The sequence below is a fragment of the Hemiscyllium ocellatum genome, chromosome 42 (genome assembly GCF_020745735.1).
Source record: "Hemiscyllium ocellatum isolate sHemOce1 chromosome 42, sHemOce1.pat.X.cur, whole genome shotgun sequence".
NCBI lineage: Eukaryota > Metazoa > Chordata > Chondrichthyes > Orectolobiformes > Hemiscylliidae > Hemiscyllium > Hemiscyllium ocellatum.
Genome location: NC_083442.1, coordinates 33,740,752 through 33,757,630, shown reverse-complemented (window position 1 = coordinate 33,757,630; position 16,879 = coordinate 33,740,752). Strand labels below are relative to the sequence as shown.

The 16,879-nt window shown below is 44.6% G+C and overlaps 1 protein-coding gene across 3 annotated transcripts in view; it reads left to right on the top strand.

Annotated features, from left to right (window-relative positions):
- The window catches only part of crtc3 (CREB regulated transcription coactivator 3), an 89,918-nt gene that overhangs the window by 11,285 nt on the left and 61,754 nt on the right, over nt 1-16,879 (top strand). For all 3 annotated transcript variants that reach the window (XM_060853535.1, XM_060853536.1, XM_060853534.1), the window contains exon 2: nt 13,975-14,085. In XM_060853535.1, coding sequence (XP_060709518.1) covers nt 13,975-14,085 — 111 coding nt within the window. The remainder of the gene's footprint in view (nt 1-13,974; nt 14,086-16,879) is intronic.

Sequence of the window (16,879 nt, the reverse complement as noted above, 5' to 3'; positions counted from 1 at the left end):
ATTCAAAAGTGCTATGTGGCCAGTTTCGCTCTTTCTAAAGTGAAGTCATTATTTCATGCAGCAAGTGCAGCATCCAATTTGTCCACAAGAAGACAAGTAACAATGAGATCATGACGCTGTAATCTGTTTTACTAATGTTGATCATTGGATACGTATTGGCCTAGAGAGGAGTCAGAGTTGAGAATGTGGTGCTGGAAAAGCACAGCAAGTCAGGCAGCATCCGAGGAGCAGGAGAATTGATGTTTTGGGCATAAGCCCTTCGTCAGGAATGAGGCTTGTGGGCCAAGGAGGCTGAGAGATAAATGGGAGCGGGGTGGGGGGCTGGGGGGAAGGTATCTGGGAATGTGATAGGTAGGTGAAGGTGTGGGTGGAAGTCATAGGTCGGAGTGGAGGGTGGAGCGGACGGGTGGGGAAGAAGGAAGATGAAAGAAGGTCAAGGGGGCGGTGCTGAGTTGGAGGTTTGGGACTGAGATAAGTTGGGGGAGGGGAAATGAGGGAACTGGTGAAATCCACATTAATCCTGTGTGGTTGCAGGGTCCTACGGCAGAAGATGAGGCATTCTTCCAGGCGTCAGGTGGTAAGGATTTGGCCCAGGACCTGCATGTCCTTGGTGGAGTGGGAGGGAGAGATGAAGTGTTCAGCCACAGTGCGATGGGGTTGGGCGCAGATGTCTGAGATGTTCTCTGAAAGGATCCTCAAGGGGACATCCTGTCTCCCCAGTGTACAAGAAGCCACATCCGGTGCAACGGATGCAGTAGATAGCATGGACATACAGGTACATTTCTGTAGGATGTGGAAAGATTCTTTGGGGCCTTGGACAGAGGTGAGGGGGGAGGTGTGGACACAGGTTTTGTGGTGGTAGGGGAAGGTGCCAGAGGTCAGCTCCAATTTAATGTGTGATCAAAAAGTAGGCACTCCTATTAGTGCTCCATTCCCTCCGTACGTCATTGGAATGTCAGAGTTTTTGTTTCCAAAATACACTTTTTAGTCAAAAAATTTGTAAAATAAAATTAGATTGTAAAATTTTTCAACTTAAAAATTTGCAGTAGAATTTAACTCGTGCTGGATACAACCTACATCATGACCCACTCATTCAGTATCCATTACATTTGCGATGCATGTCCCACTTCCAGTATACAACCCAAGGGCAAAAGATGTCAAATCAGAATTCCCAGAACTGAATAAACATTTCTATGTTATACCTCATTTCACTCTGAGATACCTCAGTACATTTTCAATACTCTTGATTTTCACAATGCATGTTCTTTAAAATGGGTTCATTATCGACAGGTACTCTGTTTTCGAGCTCCTTGGGATACCATGTCTGATGGGATCTTAGTAACTTTTGCTCATTATGCCTCTTCAGCAGCTGTCTCAATCCTCAGGATCCCTAAGCTGTAGTCCTGGAACTTTGGAATGTCCTATTCTGAGGACAACTCTTTGCTCTGCAAAACTAGTGAGCTTCAGGCAGATCAAAGGGGGACATTCACCAAGTTATAGAGTCGTAGAGATGTACATCATGGAAACAGGCCCTTCAGTCCAACTCGTCCATGTCGACCAGGTATCCCAACCCAATCTAGTCCCACCTGCCAGCACCCGGCCCATATCCCTCCAAACCCTTCCTATTTATGTATCCATCCAGGTGGCTTTTAAATGCTGTAATTGTACCAGCCTCCACCACTACCTCTGGCAGCTCATTCCATAAACATACCACCCTCTGCGTGAAAACATTGCCCCTTAGGTTTCTTTTATATCTTTCCCCTCTCACCCTATGCCCACTGGTTCTGGACTCCCCCACCCCAGAGAAAAGACTTTATCTATTTACCCTATCCATTCCCCTCATGATTTTGTAAACCTCTATAAGATCAACACTCAGCCTCTGACACTGCAGGGAAAACAGCCCCAGCCTGTTCAGCCTCTCCCTGTAGCTCAGATCCTCCAACCCTGGCAACATCCTTGTAAATCTTTTCTGAACCCTTTCAAGTTTCGCAACATCTTTCCGATAGGAAGGAGACCAGAATTGCACACAATATTTTAACAGTGGCCTAACCGATGTCCTGTACAGACGCAACATGACTTCCCAACTCCGTACTCAATACTCTGACCAATAAAGGAAAGCATACCCACCATCTTCTTCACTATCCTGTCTACCTGCAACTCCACTTTCAAGGAGCTATGAACCTGCACTCCAAGGACTCTTTGTTCAGCAACACTCCCTAGGACCTTCCCATTAAGTATATAAATCCTGCTAAGATTTGCTTTCCCAAAATGCAGCACCTTGCATTTATCTAAATTAAACTCCATCTACCACTTCTCAGCCCATTGGCCCATCTGGTCTAGGTCCTGTTGTAATCTGAGGTAACCCTCTTCACTGTCCACTACACCTCCAATTTTGGTGTCATCTGCAAACTTACTAATTACTCACATACAAATCATTTATATACATGATAAAAAGTAGAGGACCCAGCATCAATCTTTGTGGCACTCCACTGGTAAAAGGTCTCCAGTCTGAAAAACAATCCTCCACCACCACCCTCTGTCTTCTACTTTTGAGCCAGTCATGTATTCAAATGGCTAGTTCTCCCTGTATTCCATGAGATCTAACTTTGCTCACCAGTCTCCCATGGGGAATCTTGTCGTACGCCTTACTGAAGTCCATATAGATCACATCTACCACTCTGCCCTCATCAGTCCTCTTTGTTACTTCTTCAAAAAAACTCAATCAAGTTTGTAAAACATGATTTCCCACACACAAAGCCATGCTGACTATCCCTAATCAGTCCTTGCCTTTCCAAATACATGTACATCCTGTCCCTCAGGATTCCCTCCAACAACTTGCCCACCACCGAGGTCAGGCTCACTGGTCTATAGTTCCCTGGTTTGTCCTTACCACCCTTCTTAAACAGTGGCACCACGTTTACCAACCTCCAGTCTTCCTGCACCTCACCTGTGACTATTGATGATACAAATATCTCAGCAAGAGGCTCAGCAATCACTTCTCTAGCTTCCCACCGAGTTCTGGAGTACACCTGATCAGGTCCTGGGGATTTATCCACTTTTATGTGTTTCAAGACATTCAGCACTTCCTCCTCTCTAATATGGACATTTTTCAAGATGTCACCATCTATTTCCCTACATTCTATATCTTCCATGTCCATTTCCACAGTAAATACTGATGCAAAATACTCATTTAGTATTTCCTCCATCTCCTGTGGCTCCACACAAAGGCCGCCTTGCTGATCTTTGAGGGACTCTATCCTCTCCCTAGTTCCCTTTTGTCCCTAGTGTCCTTAACCCTATTTGCCAAAGCTATCTCATGTCCCCTTTTTGCCCTCTGATTTCCCTCTTAAGTATACTCCTACTGCCTTTATATTCTTCTCCGGATTCATTTGATCTATTTTGTCTATACCTGATATATGCTTCCTTCTTTTTCTTAACCAAGAAACGTTGATGATCCTTCAGATGCAGTTGATATTTGTCTCAGTGTGCACTCTTGGGACAACTGCAGAGCAGAGTCCTGCTTCACTGAGCTCAAAATGAGCCTCGCCAAAAACGCAGTGTCTCCCTCCCGAGCTTCTTTGCAAAAGCATGGGTTCACAGTTGATTTTCTGCTCCAGCTGTGACACAGGGTGTGGAACCCGCCACCCATTGGCTGTGATGCAAGAGTTCCCCTACTGAGCCACATCCAGGAATGCCTCGTTAGACCTTTGTAATCTAATGAATAAAAAATCATGCTGTGCAATTCTTAAATATGTATGAAGACCCAGAAACATGCAAGTGAGGCAGTCTAAGACTCTGAATCAGTGACTGCCCTATTGTTTAGGAAGCTGGCAAAACAAGGGCTTGGTGGAATGTACTTTAGATGGCAGCAGTGACAGGCCTGTGGTGGGGTAGGAGGTGGGCTAACAGGCCCAGGGAAACACCTCTGACAGTGCAGCAGCCCTGCGGGGGTGACTTCACTTACAATATATTGACTGGTGAGACATGAACACAGGGCTGCATCAAACCTCAAGTAATTTTTCCTTTACGTTCTGATCCATTGAAGTAATTTATTGTTTCCAGAATGTTGGGCGACGTGTCTGAGTGGCAGTGAGTAACTGAGAAAAGGGAGGGCTCCCCCAACGTGATGAGCTCAAAGGCAAAATGTCTTTAGCAGGTCACCAGTGTGCGAAAGGTCATACCCCACATCAAAACAAAAACACCTGTCTGCATTTTAATTTGTTCAATCTTTTCACGAGATCAGCTTTGGCTTCTGCTTTTACCTGCACCTGTAAAGAATTGTCAGACACGTACAAACAAATACGTGAACACCGCGTCTTTATGTTAGCAAGTTTGCCTTCTGTGTGTCCATTGTGAGATTGAAATTCTTTCTGGACTGTGATTGCAAATATCTAGATGACATAGCATATCAGTGTTTTTTGATTTTTAAAAAAAAGTTCTTGATTTATCTGTAGGGGGAAAATTGCCATGGTTTAGAGATTATATTAGACCAGTAAAGATAGAAAACTGAAGATGAGTTATACAGACTTAGGAGGATACTGATTGGTGAGTGAATGGAAAGTGAGCTGGTGGATTAAATTGTATGTGGAAAACTGAAAGTAGTGCATTTTGAAGGAAAGATGTGAAGAAGCAGTAGAAACATGGAAAATAGGAGCAGTCTATTGGAGCTTGTTCCACCACTCATTATGATCACAACTAATCATCCATCTCAATACCCGGTTCCTGCTTTACCCATGCTTTTTGATCCCTTTAGTCCAAATGCTATATCTAACTCCTCCTTGAAGTCATACAGTATTTTGGCCTTGACTGCTTTCTTCAGCAGTAAACTCCACAGGCTCACCACTTTTTGGGTGAAGAAACATCTCATCTCAGTCCTACATGTTCTACCTTGTATCCTTAGACATCTGGTCCCTGCTTATTTTCTGCCTATCCATCAGAAACATCCTTCTTGTATCTATACTGTCTGGTCCTGTTAGAATTTTATTGGTTTCTGTGAGATTCCACCCTCATTCCACTGAATTCCAGTAAACGTCAGCCTAACTGATTTAACTTCTGCTCAGATATCAGTCCCACCATCCCAGGATTCAGTCAGGTAAAACATTGCTGCATTCCCTCTGTAACAAGAACATTCTTCCTTCAATAAAGAGACCAAACTGCACACAGTATTCCAGGTGTGGTCTCTCCAAGGTCTTGGATAATTGCAGGAAGGCATTGTTTTTCCCCTACTTGGATCATCTCACTATGAAGACCAACATGCAGTTTGCCTGCTTGACTGCCTGTTCCACCTACAAGCTTACATTTAGCAGCTGGTGTACAAGAACACCCAGGTCTCGTTGTGCATTCCATTCTCAATTTACAGTCAGGATAACCTGCCTTCCTGTTTTTGCTACCAACGTGGATAACCTCACATTTATCCAGATCTGTTAACATTTGCTGATTCAAACAAGTCGTCCAAATCACACTGACACATAGAACATAGAAAAATACAGTGCAGTACAGGTCCTTCAGCCCTCGATGTTGCGCCGATCCAAGCCCACCTAACCTACACTAGCCCACTATCCTCCATATGCCTATCCAATGCCCTTTTAAATGCCCATAAAGAGGGAGAGTCCACCACTGCTACAGGCAGGGCATTCCATGAACTCACGACTCGCTGAGTAAAGAATCTACCCCTAACATCAGTCCTATACCTACCACCCCTTAATTTAAAGCTGTGCCCCCTCGTAATAGCTGACTCCATATGTGGAAAAAGGTTCTCATTGTCAACCCTATCAAAACCCCTAATCATCTTGTACACCTCTATCAAGTCACCCCTAAACCTTCTTTTCTCCAGTGAAAACAGCCCAAAGTGCCTCAGCCTTTCCTCATACGATCTTCCTACCATACCAGGCAACATCCTGGTAAACTTCCTCTGCACCCGTTCCAGTGCCTCCACATCCTTCCTATAGTATGGTGACCAAAACTGCACACAATACTCCAGATGCGGCCGCACCAGAGTCTTATACAACTGCAACATGACGTCAGGACTCCGGAATTCAATTCCTCTACCAATAAAAGCCAGTACGCCATATGCCTTCTTCACAGCACTATTTACCTGGGTGGCAACTTTCAGAGATCTGTGTACATGGACACCAAGATCCCTCTGCTCATCCACACTACCAAGTATCCGACCATTAGTCCAGTACCCCATCTTCTTGTTACTCTTACCAAAGTGAATCACTTCACACTTAGCTACATTGAACTCCATTTGCCACCTTTCTGCCCAGCTCCGCAGCTTATCTATATCCCGTTGTAACCTGCCACATCCTTCCTCACTGTCAACAACTCCACCGACTTTCGTATCATCCGCAAACTTGCTCACCCAACCTTCTAGCCCCTCCTCCCAGGTAATTTATAAAAATGACAAACAGCAATGGTCCCAAAACAGATCCTTGCGGAACACCGCTAGTAACTGCTCTCCAAGATGAACCTTTATCATCAACTACTACTCTCTGTCTTCTTCCAGCCAGCCAATTCCTAATCCAAACCTCTAACGCACCCTCAATGCCATAGCTCCGTATTTTTTGCAGTAGCCTACCATGGGGAACCTTTTCAAACGCCTTACTAAAATCCATATACACCACATCTACCGCTTTACCCTTGTCCACCTCCTTAGTCACCTTCTCAAAGAATTCAGTAAGGTTTGTCAGGCACGACCTGCCCTTCACAAAACTATGCTGACTATCCTTGATCACATTGTTCCTATCCAGATGTTCATAAATCCTATCCCTTACAATTCTCTCTAAGACTTTGCCCACAACAGAAGTGAGACTCACCGGCCTATAGTTACTAGGGTTATCCCTACTCCCCTTCTTGAACAAGGGGACCACATTTGCTATCCTCCAGTCTTCTGGAACTATTCCTGTAGATAACGAGGACATAAAAATCAAAGCCAATGGCTCTGCAAACTCCTCCCTTGCTTCCCAGAGAATCCTAGGATAAATGCCATCAGGCCCAGGGGACTTATCTATTTTCACCTTTTCCAGAATTTCCAACACATCTTCCCTACATACCTCAAAGCCATCCATTCTAATTAATTGTGACTCAATATTCACATCGGCAACAATGTCCTGTTCCTGAGTGAATACTGACGAAAAGTATTCATTCAGTGTCTCCCCAATCTCTTCAGCCTCCATGCACAACTTCCCACTATTATCCTTGACTGGACCGATACCTACCGTAGTCATCCTTTTATTCCTGACATACCGATAGGAAGCCTTTGAGTTTTCCCTAATCCTACCAACCAAGGACTTTTCATGTCCCCTCCTTGCTGCTCTTAGCTCTCTCTTTAGATCCTTCCTGGCTACCTTATAACTCTCAATCGCCCAAACTGAACCTTCACGCCTCATCTTTACATAGGCCGCCCTCTTCCCTTTAACAAGGGATTCCAATTCCTTATTAAACCCCGGCTCCCTCACACGACCCTTTCCTCCCTGCCTGACAGGTACATACTCATCAAGGACACTCAATAGCTGCTCCTTGAACAAGCTCCACATATCGATTGCACCCTTCCCTTGAAGCCGACTTTTCCAAGCCACGCATCCTAAGTCATGCCTCACCGCATCATAATTTCCCTGCCCCCAGCTATAACTCTTGCCCTGTAGTGCACACTTATCCCTCTCCATCACTAGAGTAAAAGTCACTGAATTGTGGTCACTGTCCCTGAAGTGCTCACCTACCTCCAATTCTAACACCTGGCCTGGTTCGTTATCCAGAACCAAATCCAGTATGGCCTCACCTCTTGTTGGCCTGTCTACATATTGTGTCAGGAAACCCTCCTGCACACATTGGACAAACACCGACCCATCTAACGTACTCGCTATAGCTTTCCCAGACAATATCTAGAAAGTTAAAATCCCCCATAACAACCACCCTATTACTTTCACTCTTCTCCTGAATCATCCTCGCAATCCTTTCTTCTACGTCTCTAGGACTATTAGGAGGCCTGTAGAAAACTCCTAACAGGGTGACCTCGCCTTTCCTATTTCTAACCTCAGCCCAAACTACCTCAGACGGCAAGTCTTCATCCATCGTCCTTTCCACCGCTGTAATACTATCTTTGACAAGCAATGCCACACCTCCCCCTCTTTTACCCCCACCTCTAACCCTACTAAAACATTTAAACCCTGGAACCTGCAACAGTCAATCCTGTCCCTGTTCTACCCATGTCTCCGTAATAGCCACAACATCGAAATCCCAGGTACCAACCCACACTGCAAGTTCACCCACCTTATTTCGTATACTTCTCGCATTGAATTATACACACTTCAAGCCACCTTCCTGTTTACAGGCACCCTCCTTCACGATTGATGCCATGTTCCTGCACGTCTGCATCCTCCTCACAGCTCACCCTCCCAGCCAGCTTTGTGTCATCTGCAAATTTGGCGATATTATATTTAATTCCCTCATCTAAATCATTAACATATATTGTGACTGGCTAGGAATCCAAGCGCTAATCCCTGCAGTTCCCCACTAGTAACTGCCTGCCATTCAGAAATAAACCCGTGTATTCTGACTGTTTGCTTCCTGTCTACCAGACAGTTTTCTATCCAGCTCAATGCACCCCAGTAATTCATCATTTATGTTATGATCATCAATGCCGACAAGCTTTGTGTTCCATCTCTGTTTAGTACATTTAAATTCCACCAGCCGCTGCAATAGGATTTCAACTTGCATCCTGAGAACGTTAGCCTCTGCACCTGCATTGCTAATCCAACGACATGGCCACTATGCCACTTCCTTCCTAGCAAACTAAATGGTATCACTTCAAAGGGACTGCAGGGACAGATACATCCAGGGATTCACATACACAAACTTAGAAGTCACGTGGCTGTAGTTTCTGATAAACTCAAGGATCCTTACTTTATAATACAAGTCATTGAGCTGAGAAATCCAAGCAGGTGATACTTTGAAATGACTGGTTTGCTCTTGGTTGAAGTATTTTGATCAATTCTGAGCAGCAGCTGCAAGAATTACTTGTTGTAGTAATTTCACTGGAATAAAGAATCCCCCCATGGTGCTTTTCAGGGACATATATCAAGCAAAAAGATTTCGGGGCTTGGGGGGAATACAGTGGAGGTTTGCCTGGATGGTACCAGAAATGAGGAATTTTGTTGATCTGGAGAGATTGAAGAAACTGTTATTCTTCCAGCAAAAAATGTTTGTACAAAATCTCATAGTTTTGTTCCAACTTATGACAGGAGTAAGAACATTCAGCCAGTGTCCCACTCCTGATTGAATTCCAGTGATGTCCCTCACCTTCCCCTCTGAGAAGCATATGTGTGTGGATGTTGGGTAAAGACAGGGTCAGGTTTGGTTTTAATACTTTCTGCACTTGAGTAGCTTGTTTAATTCCAGCTCTGTGGTCTCAGAATGCCCATTTAAAGAAGGTGACTAAAGCTGTGGAATTATAATCCGGTTTGAGTCCATGCATTAATGAGCCAAAGGTAAGATTTTCTCAGGTAAAGGAAGACCAGGGTTTCTCGACTCAGTTTGATCAGTTTTGTAATAATTCACAGTAACTTTGTGAGGTTTGGTTGCCATACGTATACCATTAGCATTAGCATTTGGAAAATAAAGCAAAGCAAGTGTTTAATTAGTTCGTTTTTAAAAAATTGACCGGTTCTGTGTCAATATTTACTGAATCCATGCAGATAACCATTGCAAAATATTCCTCCTCCCTCTTTTTGACTCATGCAGTTGATGGAGAACAGACAGTCTTGAGCAATAATAAATCTGGGTTGCTGGTTAGTTGGGCAGTCTGCCACTTACTGCAACATGACTGGTTTCATTACACTTGCCCTTGAGACCAGCATTCAGGCCAGCACCTTTGAACCTCTCTGCTAAACGGAACAGACCAAAGCACTTTACCGAAACTGTACCAGCCATTTTGTGGAGAGCAAGATTCTCAGAACAACAGTCCAGTGAATGGGGCCTGTTAATGTGGGAGCATAGAAATCAGGGCTGAAAACGTGTTGCTGGTTAAAGCACAGCAGGTTAGGCAGCATCCAAGGAACAGGAAATTCGACGTTTGGGCCATCAGGAATGAGGAGAATGTGCCAGGCAGGCTAAGATAAAAGGTAGGGAGGAGGGACTTGGGGGAGGGGCGATGGAGATGTGATAGGTGGAAGGAGGTCAAGGTGAGGGTGATAGGTTGGAGTGGGGTGGGGGCGGAGAGGTCAGGAAGAAGATTGCAGGTTAGGAGGGCGGTGCTGAGTTGAGGGAACCGACTGAGACAAGGTGGGGGGAGGGGAAATGAGGAAACTGGAGAAATCGGAGTTCATTCCTTGTGGTTGGAGGGTTCCCAGGCGGAAGATGAGGCGCTCCTCCTCCAGCCGTCGTGTTGTTATGTTCTGCTGATGGAGGAGTCCAAGGATCTGCATGTCCTCGGTGGAGTGGGAGGGAGAGTTAAAGTGTTGAGCCACGGGGTGGTTGGGTTGGTTGGTCCGGGCGTCCCAGAGGTGTTCTCTGAAGCGTTCCGCAAGTAGGCGGCCCGTCTCCCCAATATAGAGGAGGCCACATCGGGTGCAGCGGATGCAATAGATGATGTGTGTGGAGGTGCAGGTGAACTTGTGGCAGATATGGAAGGATCCCTTGGGGCCTTGGAGGGAAGTGAGGGAGGAGGTGTGGGCGCAAGTTTTGCAGGCAACTTCCACTCCCGGAACCACAGCTACCTGGACTACACCTCCTCCCACCCTACCCCCTGTAAAAACTCCATCCCATATTCCCAATTCCTTCGTCTCCGCCGCATCTGCTCCCAGGAGGACCAGTTCCAATACCGTACAGCCCAGATGGCCTCCTTCTTCAAGGACCGCAGATTCCCCCCAGATGTGATCGACGATGCCCTCCACCGCATCTCCTCCACTTCCCGCTCCTCCGCCCTTGAGCCCCGCTCCTCCAACCGCCACCAAGACAGAACCCCACTGGTTCTCACCTACCACCCCACCAACCTCCGTATACAGCGTATCATCCGCCGTCATTTCCGCCACCTCCAAACGGACCCCACCACCAGGGATATATTTCCCTCCCCTCCCCTATCAGCGTTCCGCAAAGACCACTCCCTTCGTGACTCCCTCGTCAGGTCCACACCCCCCCACCAACCCAACCTTCACCTGCAACCGCAGGAAATGTAAAACTTGCCATTCTGCCCTTTTCAGTCTGAGCCGCCTTTCAATAAAATCCTTGTTGCTCTGGGTGTAGTGTCAACTTCACTTTCCTCTCTGGTCTATCAAAAACTATCTGACTCAGCCTCCATTGCTTCACAGGGAAGGGAATTCACCCACTAAGAAGCATCTGAAAGAAAATAAAGTTCTTCCTTCCATCTTAAAGAGGGGAACCTCTTCTTCATAAATTATGTTCCTTAGTTCTTGTCTCCCCCCACGAGGAAGCATCCTGCCAATAACCAGCTTAAGCCCTGAAGGATCTTGTATGTTCAAATAAGATCACATGTCAATTTTATAAACTCGAAAGGGAATAGGCCCAACCTGTTCAGCCTTTCTGCAAAAGTAAAGTCCTTCATCCCAGGAACAGGAAATTCGACGTTTCGGGCATAAGCCCTTCATCAGGAATGAGGAGAGGGTGCCAGGCAGGCTAAGATAAAAGGTAGTGAGGAGGGACTTGGGGGAGGGGCGATGGAGATGTGATAGGTGGAAGGAGGTCAAGGTGAGGATGCAGAGGAGAGACCTGGGGGGTGCAGTGAGAGAGAGACTCACTGAAATCCTTGTAGAGGGAGGAAGAGAGCTTCTTCAAGGAAGGCATCCTTGCAAGAGGATTCGCAGTAGGTTAAAATCTTCGGGTAAAAAGTGAGGTCTGCAGATGCTGGAGATCACAGTTGAACATGTGTTGCTGGTTAAAGCACAGCAGGTTAGGCAGCATCCAAGGAACAGGAAATTCGACGTTTCGGGCATAAGCCCTTCATCAGGAATGAGGAGAGGGTGCCAGGCAGGCTAAGCTCTCTTCCTCCCTCTACAAGGATTTCAGTGAGTCTCTCTCTCACTGCACCCCCCAGGTCATCTCCTCTGCACCCTCACCTTGACCTCCTTCCACCTATCACATCTCCATCGCCCCTCCCCCAAGTCCCTCCTCCCTACCTTTTATCTTAGCCTGCCTGGCACCCTCTCCTCATTCCTGATGAAGGGCTTATGCCCGAAACGTCGAATTTCCTATTCCTTGGATGCTGCCTGACCTGCTGTGCTTTAACCAGCAACACATTTTCAACTGTGATCTCCAGCATCTGCAGACCTCATTTTTTACTCCTTCATCCCAGGAATGATTTCAGTTCTCTGGCCTGTTTATCATGCAATGGTGTCATTTTCAAATAAGGAGACCAAACGTTTACACGCCGCCCCAGGTGTGGAATCCCCATGGCACTGTGCAGCTACAAGGAAACTTCCTGACTTTTATAATCCATTTCCCTTCCAATAAAAGCCAACATTCCATCTGCTTTTCTAATTGCTTGCTGTGTCTGGATAGTAACCTTTTATGATTTATGTGTCGGGTCACCCAGGTCCCACCTTACCACTGAGTCTTGTCATCATAATGAAATAATGTATCTCTATTCTTCCTTTCAAAATGAACAAGTTCATATTTCCCAAATTATACTTCTAACTGCCAGTTTTTTTCAGCCCACTGACCTAACCTGCCTGGATCTATTTTACATAACTTGCTTTTCTATCTATCTATCATGGACAAATTTAGCGAGTATACATTAATCAAACTCTTTGATATACATTGTACTATACTTATTATAAATTGCCAACCCAAAAAACTGTGTTATCGTGACTCTTTGATTCCTGATCCTTTGTCCCTTCTAATCTGTTACCCCTACACCTTGTGCTCTTGTCTTGCGCAGTAATCCTTGTCTTTTGTTAACATATGTACTCCATATCCACACAATTCTCTTTATTCACCTTGCTTGGTACCTCCTCAAAGATCCTCTAATAAATTAGTCAAGCAGAGCCATGTTGACTCTTTCTGATGGTTTGATTTTCTAACAGGCCTGCTATAACCACCTCAATAATAGATTCTAGCAACTTCCCTATGACCGAGTTTAGGCTACCCTGGCCAATTGATTTTGTGGAAGTGCAACAACGGTCTTTCTGAGCATTCCGAAATGTCCTTCCTGGCTGCGTGGAGAGTTGTGAGCTGTCCAACGAGCAAGTTTGTTTTTTGCAGGTGAAGAAGGGACAAAGTTGTTAAGGGAGTGCTGCACTGTCAGGGTGCCATCTTTCAGTTAAGGTGTTGAACTGAGGCCCATCTGCCTGCTCAACCTGATGTAAAAGTTCCACTATTCTGAAGTATGGCAATGGAGTTGTCCCCAGAAACTTGGCCAGTATTTATTTCTCAATCAATATCAAACACAAACAAATGGTCTGGACGACATCATGTTGCTGTTTGTGGGGTTTGCTGTGTTCAAATCAGCTTCCATTTTTTCAGCATTACAGCTGTGACTACACTTCAGAAAGTATTTAATTCATTGTAAAGTATTTGTGGTGGTCATGGGAATTGCTGTGTTATGGCAATCCATCTTTTCTTTTTAATATTTCCTCTAGCACATCCAAACTAGGACACACGTGTTTCCTGGAGCTTGAAGTGCAGACAATCTGGTTCTTTTTACACATAACTTGTGTTGGTTGATTTGACTAGTTTCAGACTTGTGAAAGGCTAGAAAATTCTGTCTCTGCATTATAGATGCATTTAAAATGAAGCCAGATGCACAAGATGAAGGAGGATACAGAGGGTTGTACTGGTAGATGAAAAAGATGGGAAGAGATGCAAATAGAGCATTAACCCTAACATTAACATGTTAGGCTGAATGGACTGTTTCTGTGCTATATCTTCTGTAGAATTATATTTGCCAAATATCTGCCCCCAACTTAATTATGATTGACATGTTTAAGCGACTGTAAACTGACTCCATTTTCTAATTACTCCTAGGTACAGTTTCACAAACTACACCACTTACGTTTAGCACAAACCCGGGCTCAGTATTATGGAGGATCATTGCCCAACGTCAACCAGATTGGGAACAACACAAACGACTTGGAGGTAACATCACTCGGGTCCAACCGCTGAACTGCATCCAGCCCAGACTTTCTGTCACCAGCTCTGACTGTCACTAGTATTCTGTCCCCTTTCTCCCTCTCTCACTTAACCATAAGCAAGAAAGGCTGTTTTTCTTTCTGTCTGTCTCTTGCTCTGTCTCCACTTCTCTTTCCCACCATCTCCATCTCTCTCTCTCCCTTCCTCCCTCCCTCTCCCCACCCTCCATTCACTCCCTCTGTCTGACTCAGTGTTTCTCCTGAGAAACATTTTTCATTTTCCATCTAACAGTGATTGTATATCTTTCACGTGGGAGCTGTGCTGTTGTACACTGGAGAAAGGATTTTCTTGCTGAAACTTTTTCCAATGAAGTATCTGATGATTGTAGTTAACGGGGAATTTTGTTCCCATATATTCCTTTTAATTTTAATGTTGTCCTGAATCTGGGTGCATCCCTTTGTTAGCACAAATCTTCAAAAACTGGAACATAGCTAATGTGGGAAATGCAAAATTATGAAGCAAGTGCAAAAAGGAAATAATCTGATAGTAGATCTGAGGCATATTCTTGGAAAAGAGGAAACTTAACTCTGTTTCTAAAATGCTGTATCTGTCCTGGGAGTACTTGATGGGTTCAGTATAAAGAGTGATTTACTTTCCATTTATTTTACTTTAAAAGCGACAAGTGAGCTTTACTGTGTATCTAACCCCGTGCTGTTCCAGTCCTGGGAGTGTTTGATAGCGACAGTGTAAAGGGAGCTTTACTCTGTATCTAACCCCATGCTGTCCCTGCCATAGAGTCATAGTCATACAGCACGGAAACAGACCTTTCAGTCCAACCAGTCCATGCTGACCCTAATCCCAAACTAAACTTGTCCCTCCTGCCTGCTCCTGGCCCATATCCCTCCAAACCTTTCCTGTACATGTATCTATCCAAATGTCTCCTGCACATTGTAATTGTACCTGCATTCACCACTTTCTCAGGAAGCTCATTCTACATGCAAACCACCCTCTTTGTAAAAATTTTGTCTTTTGTGTCATTTTTAAATCTCTCTCCTCTCACTTTAAAATGTACCCCCCGGCCTTGAAGTCTCCCATCCTAGGAGAAAGACAACTACTATTAACTCTATCCATACTTCTCATTATTTTATAAACTTCCAATAGATCACATGTCAACCTCTTATGCTGCAGTGAAAGAAGTCCCAGCCTGTCCAGCTTTTCTCTAAGACTCAATCCTTCTATACCTGGCAACATCCTGGTAAACCCCTCCAGCTTAATAATATCTTGCCTATAACTGGGCGACCAGAACTGGACACAGTATTCCAGAAGATGCCTCAGCAGTGTCTGTACAACAATATGACTTCCCAATTCCTATGCTCAATGGACTGCGCAATGAAGGCAAGTGTGCCAAACACCTTTTTAACCACCCTGTCTATAAGTGATGCAAATCTGAAAGAAATATGTACCTGCACCCCTGGGTCCCTCTGTTTTCTAACACTGCCCGAGGCCCTACCTTTAATTGTATAAGCACGACCCTTGGTTGTTGTATCAAAATGCAATACCTCTCATTTATCCAAATTGAACTCAATCTGCCATTTTTCAGCCCATTGACCCATTTGATCAAAATCCCTCTCTACTCTTAGAAAACCTTCTTCACTGTTTACTGTGCCACTAATTTTGGTGTCATCCACAAACTTACTAATCATCCCTTCCATATTCCCATCCAAATTGTTTATATAAATGACAAATAAAAAAGAACCCAGAACGGATCCCTGTGGAATACCGCTGGTCATAGGCCTCCAGTCTGAAAAGCAACCCTTCACCCAGTTACTCTGTCTCCTGCCATTCAGTCTATTATTTACCCAATTGGCAAGCTCACCCTGAATCCCATGTGACCTAACTTTATTAATTAGTTTACCATATGGAATCTTGTCAAAGGCTTTACTAACATCCAAATAGACAACGTCTACTACTCTGCCATCATCAATTAACTTTCTCAAAAAACTCAATCAAGTTTGTGAGACATGATTTTCCTGTCACAAAACCATGCTGACTATCCTTAATCGATGCTTGCCTCTCTAAATGTCCATAAATCCTACCTTTTATAATCACCTCCAACAATTTACCCACATCCGAAGTCAGACTCAAAGGTCTCTCATTCCCTGGTTCCTCCTTACAACTCGTCTTAACAAAGGTACATTAGCAACCATCCAGTCATCAGGCACCTCACCTGTACTTGTAGTTGATGCAAATATTTCTACCAGGGGTCTCGTAAATTCCTGTCTTACTTCCCGTAATGGTCTGGGACACATTAGGTCAGATCCTGAAGATTTTATCCCACATTATATTCCCAAAACCTCTCAAACAACCTCTTTTGTAATGTGAACTGGTTTTAAAACATCAGAGTTTATTTCTCTGCATTCTCTAGACTTCATTTGTCGTTCTCTGAGTGTTTGATGGAGGCAGTGTCAAGAGAGCTTTACTTTTCTATATCTAACTCTGTGCTGTACCTGTCCTGGGAGTATTTGATGGTGACAGTGTAGAAGGAGCTTGACTCTATCTCTGATCCCAGCCTGTATCTATCCTGGAAGTGTTTGTCAGAGACAGTAGAGGAAGCTTTACTTTTAGCCTAAAAGTGTAGAGGGTACTTTGTACCTGTCCAGGGAGTGTTTAATGTGGTGTTTCATTTCTTGGCTTTAACAACACTTGCCTTGATGTAGACATAATTCACAACATAAACACTGCAGAACTGCTGAATAAATGTTTTAATGATCCTGTTTATATTAATAACTGAGTCATTTTG